General features: G+C 43.9%; 1 protein-coding gene across 2 annotated transcripts in view; it reads left to right on the top strand.

Moving 5' to 3' along the window:
- The window catches only part of cica (capicua transcriptional repressor a), a 35,939-nt gene extending 19,116 nt beyond the window's left edge, over positions 1-16,823 (top strand). The window contains exons 6-22 of one of the 2 annotated variants that reach the window (XM_086192592.1): positions 2,219-2,318; positions 2,476-2,658; positions 2,941-3,067; positions 4,261-4,433; positions 5,317-5,449; positions 6,852-6,934; positions 7,836-8,292; positions 9,119-9,261; positions 9,969-10,129; positions 10,342-10,585; positions 11,635-11,920; positions 12,066-12,247; positions 13,476-13,618; positions 14,317-14,468; positions 14,610-14,744; positions 14,831-14,956; positions 16,046-16,823. In XM_086192592.1, coding sequence (XP_086048718.1) covers positions 2,219-2,318; positions 2,476-2,658; positions 2,941-3,067; positions 4,261-4,433; positions 5,317-5,449; positions 6,852-6,934; positions 7,836-8,292; positions 9,119-9,261; positions 9,969-10,129; positions 10,342-10,585; positions 11,635-11,920; positions 12,066-12,247; positions 13,476-13,618; positions 14,317-14,468; positions 14,610-14,744; positions 14,831-14,956; positions 16,046-16,308 — 3,091 coding nt within the window. In that variant the 3' untranslated portion in view covers positions 16,309-16,823. Of the gene's footprint in view, positions 1-2,218; positions 2,319-2,475; positions 2,659-2,940; positions 3,068-4,260; positions 4,434-5,316; positions 5,450-6,851; positions 6,935-7,835; positions 8,659-9,118; positions 9,262-9,968; positions 10,130-10,341; positions 10,586-11,634; positions 11,921-12,065; positions 12,248-13,475; positions 13,619-14,316; positions 14,469-14,609; positions 14,745-14,830; positions 14,957-16,045 lie in introns of both variants that reach the window. The other variant, XM_086192591.1, reaches the window with a different exon arrangement.
- Positions 16,824-20,831: the final 4,008 nt, after the last annotated feature.

Here is a 20,831-nt window from a genome sequence, read left to right as displayed (position 1 = left end):
AAATCAACCTTGACAGAAGGGCATGTTTTCATGAAGGGATTTTAGGCAGAAAATAAAAATACAATTATTGACTATGTTAGTGTATAATCCCCTGAAACTACAAACATGTGTTTTGCTAGCTTAGAATGAGGAAGAGGGTCATCTTCCTCAGTGTTCCTTATGTTGCTTCTACAGTAGCCCAGCGTGGACAAACCAGCACTTTTTGCTTTTGTCTGCATCCGCTTGTGTCCCTTGTTTACATGTCATACTTGTTTATATCTTTATAAAACTATTTAAACCTCTAACTCTGTCTATACAAGGTAGTAGAACATATTTTTTCATACAGCTGGTTTTGTTACTGAAATCATTTGAACTGCGATTCTAGGTTTTTATTACCAGTGTATTTGCCTGTGTTAGCCTCTGGCAGCAGTGTGTTACCATCCGTTTGCAGTATATTAGCCTATGTTAGCAACTGTTATCAGTGTTAGCAGTGTTCAGCAATATAGTTGCCCGATTTAGCCTCTGTCATCAGTGTGCTACAATTTGTTAGCAGTATATTAGCCTGGGTTAACCTCTGTATCAGTGTTTGCATCTTTTAGCAATATTTTAGGTTGTGTTAGCCACAATGTGTCAGTATCCTTCTACAGTGTATCAGCTGGCGTTAGCCTCTGTTATCAGCGTGTTTTCATCTATCAGCACAGCTGTAAATCAGCCTGTGTTGCTACCACTGAGACAGTTACACCGTGGTTACACTTGTTACTATTATTGTTTGCATAAGAGGCTGTTATACTACACTGCTTCCCAACTGCTGTGTCACAATAGCTGTTCTACCTTAACCCATTTCGTGACAACACTTCTATTTGCTTTTTTTTTTCCTTTTTTTTTTATTTACACTGTCTGGTTGCTCCTTCCTGGGATCAATCTCGTGCCTTGCAAGAAGAGTGTAATTTAGCAGAAGTGGAAACTGAAGTTTATGTGGAAGAATAACACAGTAGTTCACATGCGCAGTGATAACAAACAACTGGATGGGCAGATTATGAAACGTTCATCCTTTTAGCAGTAAATGAAATTAAACCCTATGCGGGATCACAGTGAGCAAACAAGGCTGTGGCGGCCTGTTGTGTTTGTACAGTACAACATGGGATCCTGGTTGACTGCTGCATCAAATGTCGTAAGCTGGACACACGATAGAAAAATGTTTAAATCCTGTTCGACTCTCACATCTGGTTGCATCCCACACTTGTGCAAAGAAAGATGTTCTTCCCTCTAATCTCAAACATGCATACAGTACAAGATATGAAAATAATGAGAAGAACATGATGCCAGAGGGAGTGGTGCACCACCCTACCTCGTCAGTCATCGCTCTCACATGATTCCATGAGGAAGCAGACGGTGCAACAAGTTGCTGTAGTAAAGCTTTGCAGTGAGAAAAGGAGAAGCGGGAAGACAAAGGAGCCTCGATGTAAAAATGTTCAAATTGATGAGGTCAGCACAGGTTCCTGAGCCAGAACTGGTGATGAATGTTAAACGCGGGCGTTGTGGGTGTGTTGGGGGAGGTCACACCAGACGTTAAAATTAGCTTTCCTACCTGAACTGAGACTTTTCTCTCCAACTGAGGAAATTTCCAAAATGGTGTCAAAGCTGATTTTTAAAGAGCTCTCTCCTGTCAAGACAGTAGCACTGAGGTAGTTACGTTATCTGCATGCAGATGCTCCGCTCGCCTCTGATTGACGATTGATTTGATTTACACACACTCACAGACACGCGTGAACTCATCCTGCTGTTGTCTGCGCTCTTGAACAAGCGCTCTGTCACTTGCTCTCATCACTCCTGACCAATCAACACGGAGTAGAGCTGCCATCGCCACGCATCAGACAGGTTTTTATTTAACCTGAATTGTGCTGCGCTATGATGACAAGTACGCTGCGGGGTTCATTTCAGATAGCTGGGTTGCAAGTTCAGAGTAAATTCAGCGTGTGATGCATGAGTTTTGGGGCCCCCAGCGGCTGCTGGGCCCTAAGAAGGCTTAGTTGGCTCCAAAAGAAATTAAAAGAAACTTGTTCTTTGAGTAATTTGTTAACCAGTTAATTTTTACCTCACTTGAGTAGATTTCTCAAATAGCAATTTTCGCTTTTACTTGAGTAATTTTTCGGGGAATAATTGTGCTTTTACTTGAGCATGGATTTTTAGTCCTCCACCCACCACTGTTCATCCATCACTTTCTCACTGGTGAATACAGGTTCTCCCCAGGTGTAGCCAATGATCCGGCACCCTCCAGTGGTCCCATTAAGAGACGGACGCAGTCCCTCAGCGCCCTGCCCAAGGACGGAGACAGGAAGGTCAGTCCACTCTGCAGAGAGTTAGGCAAAATACAAGGAAAGGGAGGGATGCAATCTCAAATGTCACACTAATTTAATTACTCCTAAAGGTTTCTTCCTGACATTTGTCACTCTCCAACTCTGCTCCTTCTTTGGCCTCCTTCCAATCCCCAATCAGAGAGAGAAAGACCACATTCGCCGTCCCATGAATGCGTTCATGATCTTCAGTAAGCGCCACCGAGCCCTGGTGCACCAGCGACATCCCAACCAGGACAACCGAACAGTCAGCAAGATCCTCGGGGAGTGGTGGTATGCTCTGGGGCCGAATGAGAAGCAGCAGTACCACGATTTAGCCTTCCAGGTAGCGACTCTTTCTTGTAACTCCTTTTCTTAAAATTACTCAGTCTATACTTTCTTTGCCTCAGCAGGCTGAAAGCGTATCCCTGCAGTGAATAGCATTCATAGGAATGACTTGGCTTTTGTCGTCAAATGTACATCTGCTTTTAATTTCTTGTTGAGACAAAAGAGGACTTTGCAGAGCTGTCAGTTTTTGTGTTCAAGATGTGATTCACCAGAAAAAATGTGTCTGCATTTGCGTGGAAAAACAAGTTCAACAATGAGTGACACCTCCCTCTGCCTCCAGGTGAAGGAGGCCCACTTCAGAGCCCACCCTGACTGGAAGTGGTGTAACAAAGACAGGAGGAAGTCACTGTCTGAAGGCCGTGGGATCCCCAAGGAGCCACGTGAGAGGAGCATGTCAGAGAGTATTGGTGTGTGAGAATGTGTATGTGTGTACTGTTATTTGTGTTTAAAACCTAAATAGACATTTTGGTGCCAGTCCTCAAAAACATTCTGGACTTTCCGTTTAGCCTCTGCAACAACTTAGAACATATACTCGTATATAATTTACATATTCAGATGATGAGCTGTCGTCTTTTGCCCACTGGAGATCAACTACGGTGTGATGTCAAGGTTACGGCGAGATTTTACGGCATGTAGGCTGTCACGTGTTGTCTGTAGCTCAGGGGCTTTTCAAAACACAGACGGGAGTGGTGAGATGATTCCCTGGAATCAAATTGATTTCAAATTAGTATATTTTACCCATATTTGTCACAGAAGATGAAAAAAGCAGGCATGTCTATGGATTTGAGTGCTATTGAGGAAAATGAGGGAGTCTCCGGCCTCTTAACTCTGGGGGCCGGGGAAAACTGAAACGCTCAGGAACCCCTTCCTGCTCTGGCTGGCATCCAACCTCCATCCAGCAAACAACCGTTTTATAAGTTTTCCCCCTACGGTCTTGTGGAAAATGTGACAAGGAATGAATTTCTATTTTCTACAAATAGGCAACATTATGTAGGTACTTCAGCATTATTTTTGATGTATTTACTGCTAATAAATCACAGCAAAATCTGAGTTGGAAGTCATTCAAACGCGGTGCCTGGAGAAGGCTGCGAAGCTCAGCGGGCTGTGTGTGCCTCACATCACCTCCACTGCTGCTCACAGTGAATCACTTGCCACCTCAGTTTCCTCATTTGAACTGCCTCCGGCTAATGTTATGGGCACATATCGTTTTCCAACGGGATTTCCAGTGTTACCGGGTAGCAGTATGGTTATTTCAGTTACGGCTGATGAGAGGAAGAAATGGGGTGTCTCTGAGGTGCGCTAGACCCGAAGCTCGTCTCAAACATCGACTTGTCAATCACAATCAGTAGGGTTAGTACCCATTCGTCGAAACCAAAATGCACTGCGATATAAAAAAATATTACATTACGCTTTGATTACATGGGATTTGGTGGACGCTCGTGAACTTTAGGACTCATCATCTTGTATAGAACAACAATCTCATCCTTTCGCAGTACGTTTCCAACGCCACTGAGGATTTTTAATGGCTTATCGACCCGTTAACTGATGATGCCTTGTTTTATTTGGTCTTTGCTCAGACTCTTTCTCCCTCCTTCTCCAGATACTCATTTGGAGTCCCAGGCGCTAGAGGCAAAGGTGGGAGGCTCGGGCTGGACAGGAGGATCAGACCGTCGAGGGGGGATGTTTGGGGGGCAGCACCCCCGTCCCCGAGCTTTTTCCCAGAGTGCTGTGCACACCCTGGAGCAAAGGGAAAGAGAGGGAGACCTGGAGAAGGTAAGGGAGTTGTTTATCTGTGGCTTGAAGGCAACAAACATACTCAGGAGATTTGCAAAAGCAAGCATACTGTTCCAGATCACTAGTTATCTCAAGCTACTTACTTTATGGTGTAATCTGTCAGAAAAACAGCTCTTAGCTTGAATTTTGTCTGAATTATTTTATGATGAAAGTGAAGATCATCTGCCTTCAGTCCTGTCTGGAGTATCATTTGTTACTTTTATCATCTTTGTTATCGCTACTTGCATCCAAGTGAACAAAGAACAAACGCGGACAATAAAAGCAACATACAAAATAATTCTAAAAAGGAAAGCCAGTAGTCATGTGTGTGTATGTGGTGTGTGTGTGTGTGTGTGTGTGTGTGTGTGTGTGTGTGTGTGTGTGTGTGTGTGTGTGTGTGTGTGTGTGTGTGTGTGTGTGTGTGAGAGAGAGTGTGTACTTGCTGACAGCAGCCATGTGTCCTTTGCACTGCCTTTTCGTTGAACTCCACAACTGAAACTGTTCAAATGGACTCGCTGGGTTCTTTGTGCGAGAGTTGTTGCAGCTGAAAACCCAGCGAAAGCTCTTGGGGAGCTCAGCCTCCAACTTCAAAGGTTTCACTTTCTACTTTTTAGTGCCTTTGAAGGTATGAGATGGTAGTGTTTGCTGCTTCGCTCTTAATCACAGAGGAGTTGATCTGGATGCAAGCCTTTGTCTTGAAGGCATTCATTTAATGCTGGTGGCAAAGTCGTATATGTATGTACGCTTTGATAATAGCAATATTACTTCTGTATGAAGAAGTGCTCGTCAGTAGTTGTCTCTTTTTCTTTTCAGCTTTGGGTTTATAATCAGCTGTAGAAACGGAAAAAAATTAATTTGGTCTTTCTTGTTTCTGCTGTGTCAGGAGGATGGATCAAGTTTGTTTCGCAACCAGCCACTGCCACAGTCCCTGTACCAGGGCGGAGCCAGCGAGGATGTGACCAGCGATGAGGAGCGCATGGTCATCTGTGAGGAAGAGGGAGACGATGACGTCATGGGTTAGTTAGTTTTAACAGCAGAGTGATTAATTGGTGTCATGAGGCTCTTGCATAACCGCACAACCACAGAGTAGTTTCGCTTCAGTAATGGTCACTGTTTCTCTGACAAAGATATTGAACTTCAGCCTGTCAAAGCAACAGTGGTAACGAAACACCTGAAAGTATAAAAAAGTACTTGTGTCATTTGGTGGGCACCTCCCAGGCTCTCATCGGAGAGCTAAATATAGCTAACCTGATGCGTGTCAGGTGGTTTGTTTCACAGAACCGTATGAGAAGTTGCCCCTGAGAAACTGGGAAAGGCAGACAGTTGTCGCCGGCCTTGCGCATCTACAAACCTTTGCATGATCAATATTTCTATCATGATTATTCAAACAATCTGTGATTCTCATTATTTATTTTTCTCTGCCTGTAATTCCTCAGCACTCTCCTCCATCGTGTTTTCAGTGATACTTCCTGGGCAGCAACTAAAATCTGGACGTGACAAATTAAGTGGATAGACGAATGATAATGTTACTCCAGTTCTTTAAAACTTTATTTTTAACATCCGACTTTATAAAGTTATACTTTGTCAGTTGTTGTGTTCTCAGCTCCTAGCGCTGCCCCCACATGGCCAAAAAGTTGAAACTAATGTAACTGCACTAACAATGGGATTCCCAAACTGGGGTATGTGCACCCCCAGAGGTACACACAGTAGCTTTCAGGAATATGCCAAAAAAAAGGAAAAAAAATCTGTTGTTCACTCTGAAAATTCTTCATCAGAAATAAACAAGCCTCAACTATTTTCCCACCCATTTTCTGCTAACAGTCACTCCTACTCTTCCACTGATTGGCTCAGACCCTGATCCATCTCGCGTCACGTCTTAAGGATCCAAGTACCAGCCAATCAGAGGCAGAGTAGAGGTGATGCACGCCCAGTTGGCCTTTGATCCAGTGCAGTTGGAAAAAAAGAAGGACATTAGAACCTAATATAAAAGAAAAAATATAGATGAATTGTAGAAACAGGGGCTGCACGGTGGTGCAGTGGTTAGTACTGTCGCCTCACTAAGCAGAAGACAATGGATGGATGGATGTAGAAACAGGACCGTATTATCACAGTTCGAATTAATGTTAGAAGTGCTAGCCTAGCCACTGCTGGTAGTAGGGGCATCTGTGGAGGGGGAGGTGGGACGCGGCTGGAGGTGGAATTTTTCAGGGGGTACCTTAAAAAAAAGTTAAGAACGACTTGCAAATACATGGCTATTGGAGGGAGGTAATATTTCTAAATATTTGTACTGAAACCATCTCAATGATGTGGCAATCGCTGGGCTGCCAGTGAAATCAGGAAACAGGTCAGTGCCTGTAGTTAAAATGGGTTTTTTAGTATTCAAAACACTAACTTGTGACATCTGTGTTCTATTCTCAGAGGATTCATGTCCCGAAGGCTCCATCGACCTCAAGTGTAAAGAGAGAGTGACAGACAGTGACGAGGACGAACCAGATGGACAGGTAGCTTAACTCATCTGCTGCTAACTTTGCTAATTTTTTAGGATGAACCGCATACGTAAAAAATGATTGTTAAACGGAGGAATTTGTTGTTTCTCTGTTTTACAAGAAACACGATATCTAATGGGGTCATCAAGATTTCCCTCAAAAGCGCTGTCACAGTTCATCACGCATGGATTCAGGCATATTTGCCTGGTAGTATCAAGGGCAAAAAACAGAATGAAGAGGGGGAAAAAACTACTTGTATCTGGAGTAACTATCGTTATTAATCTTCTGGGAGAGGTTTGGGCATTTTTCTAAAGCCAGTGTCTTTCTAAAGTAGGATTAATCATCTCAACACAACCATTTGGCACTTCTCTATAATGCAGAACAGGAGTTGAGCCACGTACAAAAGCTCAGAATCCTTGATACTTTGCATCTTACCGCCTCCCAAAAGAAGCCAAATATATGGAAACTAAGTAAATATGTGGGCAAGGTTCACGAGGGCAGATCCACACGCCCTCCAGCGAAAGCGCTCGGTCCCACTTAATTTGGATTTCTGAGTAGGAGTTAAAAAAAAAATGTTTTTTTTCCAGTAAAAAACTCCAAGTCACTGATTTGATAAAAGAAAAAAATATTTGTGTTTAGTAGCCACTCACCGTAGATATTTCCATCTTTATCTCCCTTTGTTTTGAAGTTGAGGGGTTTCTAGAGCTGCATTTTTATCATAATGGTGTAGTCCTTCGTGTTGGCCACCATTTTTTGTTGTTGTTGTTGGAAATTAAATTCAAGCTACTTTGTTTTTAATTGAGCATAAAAAAACCTGATTTTACAGAGTTACTGTAAGTTGAAAAATGAGAAGAGGAACTTCACGTATGAACTTTCTTGCTTTGATCTTCATCTCTGTTCCCCCCCCCCCCCCCAGCATGGCTTCCAGCCAGTGGCCCGCTCCTCTCTCCCCTCTTCCTCTCCTCCCATTCCACACTCTGACTCCACCTCAGTGAAAAGGAACGGAGGAGGAGGTGCTGAAGACGGGTCTGAGAGGAAGAGTAAGAAAGGTGCTGATGCAGGAGAGGAGGGAAGCGAGGGAGGATCCGTAAGAGAAGAAACTGAAGGTGGAGGAGGTGGGCAAGGTGTTTCCTCTCTGTCCATAGCAGGCTCAGCATCCAGCACCCAGCAGGGTGTGACCCAGGTCCTCAGCGCCATCCGTATGGCCCCCACTATGGTGACCAACGTGGTACGACCTATCGCCAGCACACCCATACCCATCGCCAGCAAACCAGTGGAGGGTGCAGTCACCCTCAGCTCCCTGCCTCAGGACAAGAAAGCTGCTCTCCTGATTGGAGCAAGCGGACCTCAGCAGCTACCAATCACTGCAGGGGGTGGGTACCTGTCCTCATCATCTTCCTCCTCCCCTGGTCTGGTCAGTGTCACCCCTCTGGGGGACAGAGGCTTGGTGACAAGCCTTGCTTTGGGAGAGTCCGTCCCAGCCACCCAACCATTGCAGCCCTCGTGGGTGCATGCGCAATCTCCTATACCTGTAATCCAGCCCAGCACCGTCAGCGCCTCTCTCACGCTTTCCACTGGTCACAAGCATTTAGCACAGGTCCAGTACGTCCTGCCCCCTGAAAGCCCCTCCTCCCCTCGTCTCACCCACCAGCTCTCCATGTCCACCAATGCCTCCCTGGCCAATGGTGTGAACTCAGGGGCAGGGATCAGAGTTGCATCAGTCAGCCCTGGAACCAGAGGTGAGACAGAAATTAGCAGTCGAGCTTTGCGTAGTGTTTTCACCGGACCACGGAATAAATACCTCTAAGTTTTTTCTTGTTACTCACCTCCACCGGAAACACTGACAATAGATTTGATTGGATTACATAAAGAGAGATGAATGATTGACGGGAGTTGATATGAGTATAGGCGCCCACCCACGCATTAGTCACCCGATTCATGAGTGAGAAGCAACAGCACATCGTTGCACCTCTTTATCAGCTTGGAATTTCTCCTTTATCTGTAGCTGAGATGTCCTCCCCGTCTCCGTGTCTCCACCCACCCGTCGCTTCTGTGGAGTCCTCACCTCCCCTCTTCTGACTCGATTCATCTGTTCATCACGCTGAGCTATTAATTCTCTCTCTCCCTCTCTCTTTCTCTCTCTCTCTCTTTCTCTCTCCCTCCCTCCTTGTGTTTCACTCCCTCCTTCTCACTCATTAGTCCAAACCCAGTCGCCGGTCTTGCAGAGCAAGATGTTGGTTCCCATGGCAACAGTGAGAACAGGGTCTACTCCTCCTCATCCTCCCATCTCCCTTTTGGCTCCGCCTCTTCCTGTGCAGAATGGCCCTGCGACAGGAAACAAGGTAGGGATGCCAACACGGGAACTGAAGCAAGTGTGAACTGCATCAAAGATAAAAGACGCCGTCCTGTTTCCCTTCGAGTGGCGAGGTTCTTACATTCATCCAGCAGCAGCAGCGTGGAATCCAAGGATCGCTAGGAAGTCTGTTGATGCCAAAATTGTACTTCTTTGCTCCCTTTAGATCTCAGCCTTGGCGCTGGAAACCTAAGCCCAATGATCTTAATGATTTATACCCATGTGTAACTAGTTGTTCAGTGCAATCAACAGAATGACAGAACAGAAAGTTTGTGGTATCGCCAGCTGTAAAAGAAACAGCTACATGGAACAAATGGAAGGTTCAGGAGATTTTTGAAACCCAGCAGATGATATGTGGTAAATTTCATTATGATTTTGTTTTATTTTCTTTATTATTGTTAATTATTTAAATTAATAAATGTGTGTTTTCATTTAGAATTAGGCCCAATAATGTTTTTTTTTTGCCATTAAGCAAATTTTTAGGTGTTTTTAGATAATGATTAAGATGATTGAAAACTTAAGATACAAAGGTCGGTCATCTCTCTGTATTTGAAATTCGTCTTTACTTGAAACAGCAAATAAATGTTCAGATATGTTTGTTTGTTTTTGAAAAAATTCTACGTTTTTAAATATAAGTACTTGTTTATTTAAAAAGATATTTGTCATGTGTTTTTTGTCTTTTCTTGTCCTCCATAGATCATCCAGATCGCTCCCATGCCTGTGGTCCAAACCAGTGTTCACCCCGGTAGCGCAACAGCAGTGCACCCTGGGAGCCCTTTTCCTGTTTCCGTGGCAACAGTGATGACTCCCAGTGCTGCGCCCCCACAGACCGTTCTTCTGACCTCTCCACCCACCAGGTCACAAACACACGCCCAACATCTGAAAAAGCGCTTTTATTTTCCTCAGCTACTGCGTCAGCTGCTCGCAGATGCTGAGGTTTAACAAGATGATGGCCGATGATGATGATGATGATGATGATGATGATGATGCTCCGTGGACCTTACATGTGTAAATCTCTTGTACTCAGCTGCTATTGCATTTTTAAACTCATGACTTGCCCATCTTTTAGGATCACCTATGTCCAGTCCAGCCCAGGTGTTACCACAACAATGCCCCAACAAGCCCCGCCCCCTTCAGGTTCCGCTTATATCCCATCTCCTCTGACAACCTTAGGCTTCACTGCCATCACCCCAGCTGGGCAAACGTTGGTTCAGCCTATTGTTGGCCAGCCTCCTCTTCTGGCTCCAGCCCAAAGCCTGAGCTGTCAATCTCAGACCCCCACAGGCCAGGCTGCTGCAACTGCAGGTCATCAGGTACAGATGTGGCTACCTTACCTTTATTACTGGAGAGATGTGGACAATTCAGGAGGGAAATTTGAAAGCTGGGATATTATATCATTTGACCATAAAGTAGTCTGTGATTTTATCTTTTTTTTTTCTTCCTTTCTTTTATCTTGTCAGTCTGCTTCAGCAAACACCTGCAGACATGTGAAGGTTACGGAATTCAGTGCTCAGCTGAACATAAATTTCTGAGTCGGGATTTTTCTTTTGCAAAAACATGCTGCAGATTTAATTTCACCATGTTATAAAACAACCTTGTCTTGTGTAAGGTTTAGATATAAAGTGAATAAAGCAACACAGCGCGCGCACTCACACACACACACACACACACACACACACACACACACAGAAAAATGGACCAGAACGGTTCTGTGCTTACAGGTAAACTTTTGAAGTGTGCCTGTACTTTGGCATCCTTCAAAGATATATTTGTTATCTCAAAGCTAAAATATAAGTCGTCGAGAGGTCAGAGGAGCTCCTTTAGACTAACAGAGAGTACAAAAGGGAACTGAAGGGCACACAGTGTCTTTCAAAAGTGTACGACCCTGTAAGGTGCACGCTGGTTTCTCTGTTTTTGAATATGTAGCTTCAGAGATCAAATGTGCTACTTGGTGCAGCTTGATATTGACAAATTGTCACAACCTTAGTTTTGAGATGTTAACGATATACTCATTAACAAACAGTAGAAGTAGTTAGTGAGCTTATCTGCCTCTGCATTCCATTTGGTCGGGTTTTTACCTGATAAGAAAACTGCTAGTCTGATTTCCAGCTTTGTATATAAGCATGTTTAATTTGGACTGTGGGTGTGCTAAATAGTTCCATGTCGTTAACGTTGCCGCTGTTCCAGCTTACCTTCTGGGAAGATGAGCACTGTTATCTGTTCTTATCTTTCATGGTTCTCTAAACAAACTCAGCATGGAGCCAGGAAAAGAAACATTGGCTTTGCAACAGGAAATAACACATAAAACGTCTGGACACGAGTAACTTTTCCACCACTGACCTGCTGCTGTTGTCCTCATCAGGTACTAACCGCTATCTACCCTGCACCGACTGTTCCGGTGGCCACTGGTGTGGTGTCTATGGCAACCGTGCCACCCGCCATGGCAGCTCCAGGCCTAGATGTAGTAAACCCTTCCTCTCCGTTGGCGATGGGGGTGCAGGGTTCTGCAGTGGCGACTCCTCAGGCTAGCATGGAGTTTGAGCAGAAGATTGAGGTGAAGAAAGAGAGCGATCTTGATTCTCTGGCTGATGAGGAAGGCCAGGGGATGTCCAGCTACATCCTTAACTCCTCAGTGGACACCTGCATAGGTAACATTCCTCGGTTGTCTGGTGTGAACTAAAATCTTTTAGTGAAACTGAGTTTATATTGAGGCTGATGCCACAAAGCTAGTTGAGAGTGACAACCTTAAAATGTGAGATAAATACCACTAGATACTATCTCTGTGTCTTCCAGCTAAAAAGGAGGAGGACATCAGTCAGTACATCAAAGAGGAAAAAGTGAGCAATGGACATGGCAGAGAGAAGCAGAGTGAGATGGATGGAGAGCGAGAGAAAATGATGAAGGACAACAGCGATAAGAAAAGAGGCAGAGACGCAGAGAGAGAGGACCACAGCACGGACGACAGCAGTAAAGAGGTGAGACAAGTTGCTGCTCCACTCATTCAGCTCTTCCACTTACATCTAAATATTCAAACACGCAATTTAGTGTTTGGATTGGAATCTTCCAGAAGCCTGATCGAAGTGTGTCACGACACGTATGGATGAGTTCTCCTCTCTCACCCAAGGAAAGAGTCAAGGAAACACCAGGATGTGCTTTCATGCCAGGGGAATTTCGTTTTTCTGCGTTGTCTGCTCATACGTCTGCACACATGTCCATCCATTCATCCCATTTCTGCAACAAGATTTCTAAAAAAACCTTTTGAGGGACTTTCTGTGAATCTGACTCATGATGAACTGATAATTCATGTACTAAATATCTGAAAATGTCACAAATGTTTAAAAGGAAAAAAAACCCAACAACTATGCGTCCCTTGCTGTTTATAAAGGACGCAGGACAATTATAGCTGTTCGCTGCTATTGGCTCAGCTAAATAACCAGGAGGCACTGATTCTACTGGTGCTTGTTTCACCTCTCTTTACTTACATCACCCAGCTTTCACACAGCAAACATGACTGTTGGCCCCTCCGAAACCACTGTGAGAGGAAAATTATGTGAACATTCTCTCCCAAAGCCTCAGTTTTTCAGCTCTGCAGCTTATAAAGACTTAGTCTGGGGTCTTTAGTCTGTTTGTAGTTCATCCCAACACGCCGGAGCTTCTAGGAAGTTTCCAGTTCTTAGCTGGCTGGCAGAATGAACAATGAGAGACTTTCATTGCGTTCTGCTCTATAGCATCATCAATATCTGTTCATTTCCAAACACTAAAGACAGTCTTTGGGATAACTGATGCAGAACACAATCCATACTATCTCTGAGAGCTTAATACTTAACCTCTAATTAAAGTACATCGCCTCACTGAGATATTGACCCTTATATCAAAAATAGATCCTCCAAATCACAGATCCAGAACACCATCAAGATGATTTCTGGAAGCTGAAACGTTCTTTCAACCATTTCACATGGACTAAAAGAATTCCAATCAAAATTTGTCAATGACTCTTTATTAAAACCGCGAACAGATTTGCCCTGCCAATCACCAACAACAGTCTTCAGGATCTTCGATCTGATCCGTGTCTCCCCTGAAAATCTCCCGTCTGTCCATTTAAACAAGTAATTTGACTTCGTGTGCTCGTAACTATTGAACGCCTCAGAGAGAAGCTATTGTGCGCCGGGGACCCCTGTTATATGCTACATCTTTCTTTCTCAGGCTGGACCTCATTCCCCTCCTCCACCATCCTCGGGTTTGGACCCCCCTCCACCTCCCCCAGCTGACAGAGAGCCTGCCTCTTCCTCAAAGAAGATCAAGTTCCGACCGCCGCCGCTCAAAAAGACACCTGATTCTCTTGACAAGTACGTGGGAAAACATTGGCGCGAGAGTGGCTATTAGTTAGCTATTGTTCACTGTGGGAACTTTATAATAAAAAATGGATTTTCAGATCCTTGGTTTATGTCTCAATGACAAGTCCAAAGCCATTCCTGGCTATCAGAGCTGAGTTATGGCTCTCATAGTATCAGTTCCAAACAAAAATTAGAGTGTCACTTGACCGCCGCCAAAGCCAATATAACCTCCTTGACCGAGGAAAAAAAAAACAAACAAGTCTGCCAAAGTCCTTCTGTCTCTCTTGTCCTTGTAAGACAGCGTTCACAGTTCACATTTTCACAAGCTGAGGGAGCTCAAACAAAGTTTCTTATCTTCTGGAATTAAGGCGTGAAGCAGCTTGATGATGAGACAGGACAGGGTTCCATTTGTTGACTTAATTAACACTAATTTTTTACACTTGTAGCTTCCATTTTTAGTTTGTGACCAAAAGTCCATAAAATCATGGTGGGATTTCTTTGTTGGCTGAGGGTGAGTGGGTAGACAGCAAGAGAGTAGTGAGGACGCCAAAGAAAAGGAAAAGCCTTGGCAGAATTCACTCCTCAGACATGAGAAATGGGCGTAAATTCAAAGGTTGTCCTTCGATATTTTTAGTGGTTTTGTCTGAACTCGACCACGGAGGGTTCCACTGGGCTAGTCACTAATATGGCTCCTACTTTTCCGTGCACAGGGTTTTGTCTGAGCACTACTTCGAAGAGCGTTTTGCTGAGCTTCCAGAGTTCAACCCAGAGGAAGTCCTCCCCTCGCCGACTCTGCAGAGTCTCGCCACCTCACCAAGAGCCATCCTGGGAAGCTACCGCAAGAAGAGACGCAACTCCACCGGTAAGACCGAGAAAAAGAAACACGTTCATAATGGACATCTGAACTGACAACAAATACAGTCGATGAGGTACTTTATACTAACAGAAGGTTTCTCTTTCCCGATACCTCCACTTCTTCCTCATGATGTCCTTTCATCACCAGAGCTGGAGGCGACAGCAGAAGACCCCAGCTCACCGAGGAGGAAGACCCGTCGCCTCTCCAGCTGCAGCTCGGAGCCCAACACTCCTAAGAGCGCCGCCAAGTGTGAGGGAGACATCTTCACCTTTGACCGAGCAGGTAGGACGGTTGCAAGAGGTGAAATCAGACCTGCAACTCTTCCACAAGAGTCCTGAGGATCCCACCTTCATCCTTGTTCTAACCAGGTACAGAGGGAGAAGATCTCCTAGGAGACCTGGACCGGGTCCCCTACTCGTCTCTGCGTAGAACTCTGGATCAGCGCCGGGCCCTTGTCATGCAGCTGTTTCAGGAACACGGTTTCTTCCCCTCAGGTAAATGAGTGAGACTGGACAAAGGAAGACTAACTTAAGCTTCATTCCAACTGGCTGAAAAACCCACTAAAATTCAGGTTTTTGCGTGAAAGGAACAGCTTCAATCAGCATTCACTGCTGGGCCAAACAAGCCTGCAGTGGATGCAGGTATTTATTGGCTGTGCCTCCGATCAGCAGTGATGGAAACACAAAACCTGGCTGAATCGGGTCGTTTACCGCCAGCTTTCATTGCCTCCAATCTTGGACCCGCTTATGATGAGCAGATGGAGCTCCACCGTCAACAATCCGAACAGAGGCAGTGAAAGCTTGTTGGTGCTGCCGGTAACTTGTGCAGCTTTTTGTCATCTCAGCCACAAATTCAACCCGTCTGCGATCAAACAGAAATACGTTCCGTCATCATTGAGTTGGCAATGAGTTTGAAAGACAGACGAGCAAAAGAAAACAACAACGGAAACACTGTCACTGACCCCCATGCTGCTTTCAGTGTTGCCAAAGATTGCATTGAAGCCCAAGATACCACACTCCACTACCGTTTGACATTTTCTTTCCGGTGCGATGACTGCATTTCTGACGTCAAAGGTGTCGTGAACATGACCATAAAAAAAAAAGTAAAAATATCCAAGTGGGCAACTCCTCGTCGACTCCACCAGGAACAGGAATCAATCAGCATTTGTCTGCAGGTTTCCCCAAAACAACAGGCACTCACTCACATCATGAAAGATCACGGCTCTCCCACGTATTAAAACGTGGATACACAAATTAACTTGAGTGAAAAGAAAATATCTGTCAACCGACAGTCTACATTTGACCTTTCTAATATTTCTAAAATATACAAAATACAAATGAAACAAGAACTTGGATGAGATGAGAAGGAAATCTGTGCCTTTTCTGTTTTGTTTTTTTCTCCGTTTGTTTTGCTGATGGAAGTTTTATGACTACAGCGCAAAATCACTGCCCCCTGTGAGTGATGCAAAAAGTATACAGGATTTCAGTGTAATATTGTACCCTGAACATCCCCTTCAAGTAGAGTTTACAGGTCATGTGGTACTACTTCATGTATATCGACTTGTCTGCGTTTCCTCTCTCCAGCTCAGGCCACCGCTGCTTTCCAGGCGCGCTACTCGGACACTTTCCCCACCAAGGTGTGTCTGCAGCTGAAGATCCGTGAAGTCCGTCAGAAGATCATGCAGACGGCCACGCCTGGAACCCTCGAGGCCGGAGGCTCAATGGAAGCCAACCCTGTCCCGTCCCACAGCTCCTCTTTCAATCAATCAGCCCGGGAGGACGGAGGGGCGGAGCAGCAGGAAGACAAAGACCGGAGCCTCGAGGAACCGAAGAGCGAAGGCTCCTAAGCTGGAGAGGATGATGACGTGGAAAACATCAAGAGAAGGAGAAGAGAGAGCAGAGTGTGTGTGATCCCCACAATGTTCTTGTATGTGTTGAACCAGTTCTTTGGAAGGTTCTAGCAGCATCTACTGGCACTAATCTCCAGTCAGACCTGGGCAGAAATACATTTGAATACGGTCAAAAATATTCAAAATACTCAAGATGTGCTTGATTTATCAGATCGGACATTTAAAAAAAAAAAAAAGCCTCAAAAATGGACAAATCACATGCAAGACATGTTGAGTCAAGTGCTTCTTGTAGTATTGTTTTCCTTTTTTTAATTTTCAAACTATCCAGAATATTTTCATTTACGTCTTCGCCCAGGTCTGCTATCAGCACATTTGTACAGTAGTTTGACACAAACTCTGTGGTACACACTCTCTATCTCTCTGGCGCACACACAAAAACCCTGGTGCATTCGTAATCTCCAGCACGCACATGATCCCACACACACCCACACACACACACACACACACACACACACACATTTACCAAATCAGACTGTTACTCTTGGTTGGGAGCCGCCACCAAGGACCATGACACACAAAGGCACTTTGTCACTTATTGTGCAGATGCAGTTTGCTGTTGCCAGCCAGCCCTCAGATGCCATTGACTTGACCTCTCTCTCGTCCCTCCACTCCTCAGCACAGTGGCGGGGACGCAAACACAACCCCAACGACCTCCACTGATATTCCACAGCCCCTCGATGCTGCAAGACAGACAGCACACACACACACACACACACACACACATCTGCAACACAGACATGAACACACACACACACATATGCAGTGCATGGACACATCTGTGCAGTGTAAGCACTCGTAAACAAACACACAAATAGTCGACCCTGGTCTGACCAAGCCATCGGCCTGCACAGTTTTCAGTGATTGTAACGAGAAGACAAATCTGAAAGCATGAATCCTATCTGACGGCAGGAGTTGTGATTTAGTGTGACCAATCTTTGCACCTTCAGTTATTGCCATTTTGAAAGACTGAATCCTCATTGGCAGGAGAAGAATAATATGTATGTTTGTTGGGGGTCCCCCTTCCCCAAAACCTGTGTGAACAGGCAGCGTAAAGAGATTATGTATGAAAGAGACTACTGGTTGTGAGGCGTTGAAGAATCAACATTAAGTTCGACACTGACTGGCTCTCAACAGAGGGCAGAGAAAATGCAGAAGAAACTGGATGATTTTCACTGGATGGAAGATTCATGTTCCAACTCCAAGAAGACAGATAATCATAGATAATAAGGACAACAAAATGACACAACAGAGAAAAAAAAAGAAGAAGTAAAATTTTAACCAAATGTCTCTGAATTTCCCAGTGGATATGATGTTGCTTTCTCTTGTTATCGTTGCCGTGGAAATAACCAGTTTTTACCGTGGCCTGTTTTTCTCTCGTGGCTTGTGTTTCTTCTCCAGCATTCAGAAAATCACAACAAAAAACACAAAAAAAAAAAAAACATAAAACAAACTTTGGACTAAAAAGGGGACAAAATCTGTCTGTGGCCCCCCCACTTTTAATTGTACCTGGGGTGGATCTCCCCCACCCCCTCCCCTACAGTTTCACACCAGACACCCAAGTGGGGGAGCAGGGGCGTTTGTCGTTTTGTAAAACGTTGAAATCAGGTGTTTGCACAATTTGCGCGGCCTGTCTCGTCTGAGACCGCCGCTAGTTAAATCAGGAAAGTATTGTTTTTAGAGATTGTTTTAGTAGAAAAAATAATAACCTTGTTCCATATGTTATCAACCACCCTTTTCCTCCTGTCCCTCCCTCTCTCCTCACCCGCCTCCCTGTCTCCTTCCAACCCCTCAAGTGTTGTTAGAAAGTGCCCTTAAGCACTGGTCCCGGGTCAAGCGCTATGTAGCTCAGGATGGTTCTGGTTAGGGTTCGTTCAGGGAAAGCAGATCCTAGACCAGCCCTGGAGGGCAGTCTCTGGAGCCCTCCCCTCTTCCCTCTCTTCTCGACACTTTATCCTTTCCCATCAAATGGTGCAATAGGACATTTATTTTTTTGGGAATGGGTGGGTTATTTTTGTTTTCGGGGGGAAGGCTCTGTGCCATAGATATTAAATCCAGTGCAGTCAGTGAGAGGAATGAGCTGTTGTGATATTAACTATAAACAAAAAAAAAGAATCACACAATTATTGTTCTTGTTGAAGAGATAGAAAGTATAACTTACTAAAAGTCAGTTCAACTTTGGAATAGCACTTTTTTGGCTCTTTGCTTCCTCGTGAAGAGTGGGGGTAGTTATTATTATGATGGGTATCTCTTTTATTTCTCTGTATACAGTTGGATGTGTGAAAAAATATATATACACCGGTATTTCCATATATGTGCATTTAGGTCTGTGCTTGGGTGTGTGTGTATGTTTTGGCACATGCAGGGAGTGTGTTAACATGACTTGTTCTTTCATCATACAGCAACATTATCAATAGTATATTTTTCATCGTATTCTATATTCTACTCTAGAGACAGTATTTTTATAGTCACCATGACTATTTTGTCCGCCATCTTGACTGTTATCGAACCCAGTTGATTCAGGATATATAGGAAATATATATTCAGGCTATACACACATATATATATATATATATATATATATATATATATATATATATATATATATATATATTACACAATAGAAGACTATCAATTCACATCTCTTTGGGGTTAGGGCTGTACTTTGTCCATCTGCATGTGCGATCACATGCAAGCATACACACACCCTGGCAGACATTTGTGCATACACACACGTATGCGTGTTATACTGTATGATTGTGCTTAAAATAAACTGTCCTTACTTTGGAGAAGGAATTTTAGGATGAGCGAGGTGAGTGTTATCTCATAAGCAGGCATGTTGACCATGTGCAATATTTCTAAACAACAACAACAACAAAAAAAACTAAATATTGAAAATATTAAAGATCTAACACAATGTCTAATGTTGTTGGCTTTATTTCAGATCCTTTTTTTGGGGGGGGGGGGGGGTGTTTGTCTGTCAGTTGGATTACATGATAACTAAAGGCTCATCTGAGCTGAACTTGACGAGAGGGGTTGAGAACCGACCCAAGAAGAGACTACATTTCGGGGAAGATCTGGTAAACAACGTGAAAATGTTACTTTTGTCCATCCCATCCTCATAAATGTCTCAGGAGCCTTTGGTTCATCATAAATTTGACACAAACATCCACTGGGACTCGGAAATAGACTGAAAAGATTTTTGTGGTTAAAGGTCAAGGTCACTGTCGCCTCACGCATTCATGATATCTCATGAATACTTTGATGACATTTCTTTAAATTTGGTACACATTGTTTCGGTGGGTTCCAAACGTGGGACTCAGGGATGAGCTGTAGAGGTCAAGGTCACGTTGACAGTCATATCAAATTATTATCCGTCCACAAAGATGTCAGGTGACGTTGACGCTACAACCTGATACGTTCCAGCCTCTGAGATCGTTATCTTCAAATACGTAAGTGATGAGACAAGTTAATGCAAACTCAGCATCATTTACAGAAATTCAGCTGCACAACTAACTGACAGGGTCTAGAGGTGCCGCCATCCTGACCCACCAGGCTCCCCCACCTAATCTCTTGAGTCAAGGGTGTACTTTTTCATCCTGGCTTTAATCAGGAATTTCAGTTTTAAGAGTTCTTACTGGATTAGGGAGGCCCTTCAGATCCAGGTCATATTGGGTGAGAGGAGGGTTCAGGTAGGGGACCACTGAGGTGGTCCGTCAAATCCATCCATGAAGACAAATTCACAAAGCTGAAGTTCCCATGTTTTCTTTTACATTTTGTTAAAAATGTGTAGGAAAAAATGTACAAATTGTGAAAAGAACTGCGATATGGAATATGTGGTCTGTCGATTTAAAATATTTACTTAATTACTCGTATTGTAATTAAACTAAATAAATCGCTTATATAAACCCTGGCAATGACAAGCACTTCTCTCATTTCAATTCAAATAGATTTAAGTAAATTTGTGACTAAATTAATGGATGAAGTTTTAGGGGGTCGAAATCTTAATCTTCCTTATAATTTCCGGCAGATTAGCGTAATGCTGCCCTCCACTGGTTATTCACAGCTCTCCATTTACAAACTAATAAAAGGAGCAATAATTATGTTAATTTCCCTTTCATAAAATTATTCAGTTATTTTGATAGCACCAACAATGTCACACATACTCCATGTGTGAGGAGATCAGGAAAATGAAGGCCACTCATGCAGGTCTGTTATATATGAGAATACTTAGCTTCATCATTTAAGACATTTCAAACTTTGTGGTACTTGAAGAAAACCTTGATTCTTTGCCTCTAGTTAACAACATTAAAGGTTACTTCATCTAATCGGGCGGTGGTGCCTTAAGTGTGTTGGTACTTGTGGTAATTCACTGTGTTGATGGACCATTGGCCCTTTTAGCCAACATACACAAGTCATTTTAAATTTGTAGTTGTTGTGATTTGTGACAGCCAGAGAGACAA

This window comes from Aulostomus chinensis, chromosome 22 (genome assembly GCF_037954235.1).
Source record: "Aulostomus chinensis isolate RoL2024-O1b breed Wild chromosome 22, RoL_Achi_v1.0, whole genome shotgun sequence".
Lineage (NCBI taxonomy): Eukaryota > Metazoa > Chordata > Actinopteri > Syngnathiformes > Aulostomidae > Aulostomus > Aulostomus chinensis.
This window is presented reverse-complemented; position numbering and strand designations above follow the sequence as displayed.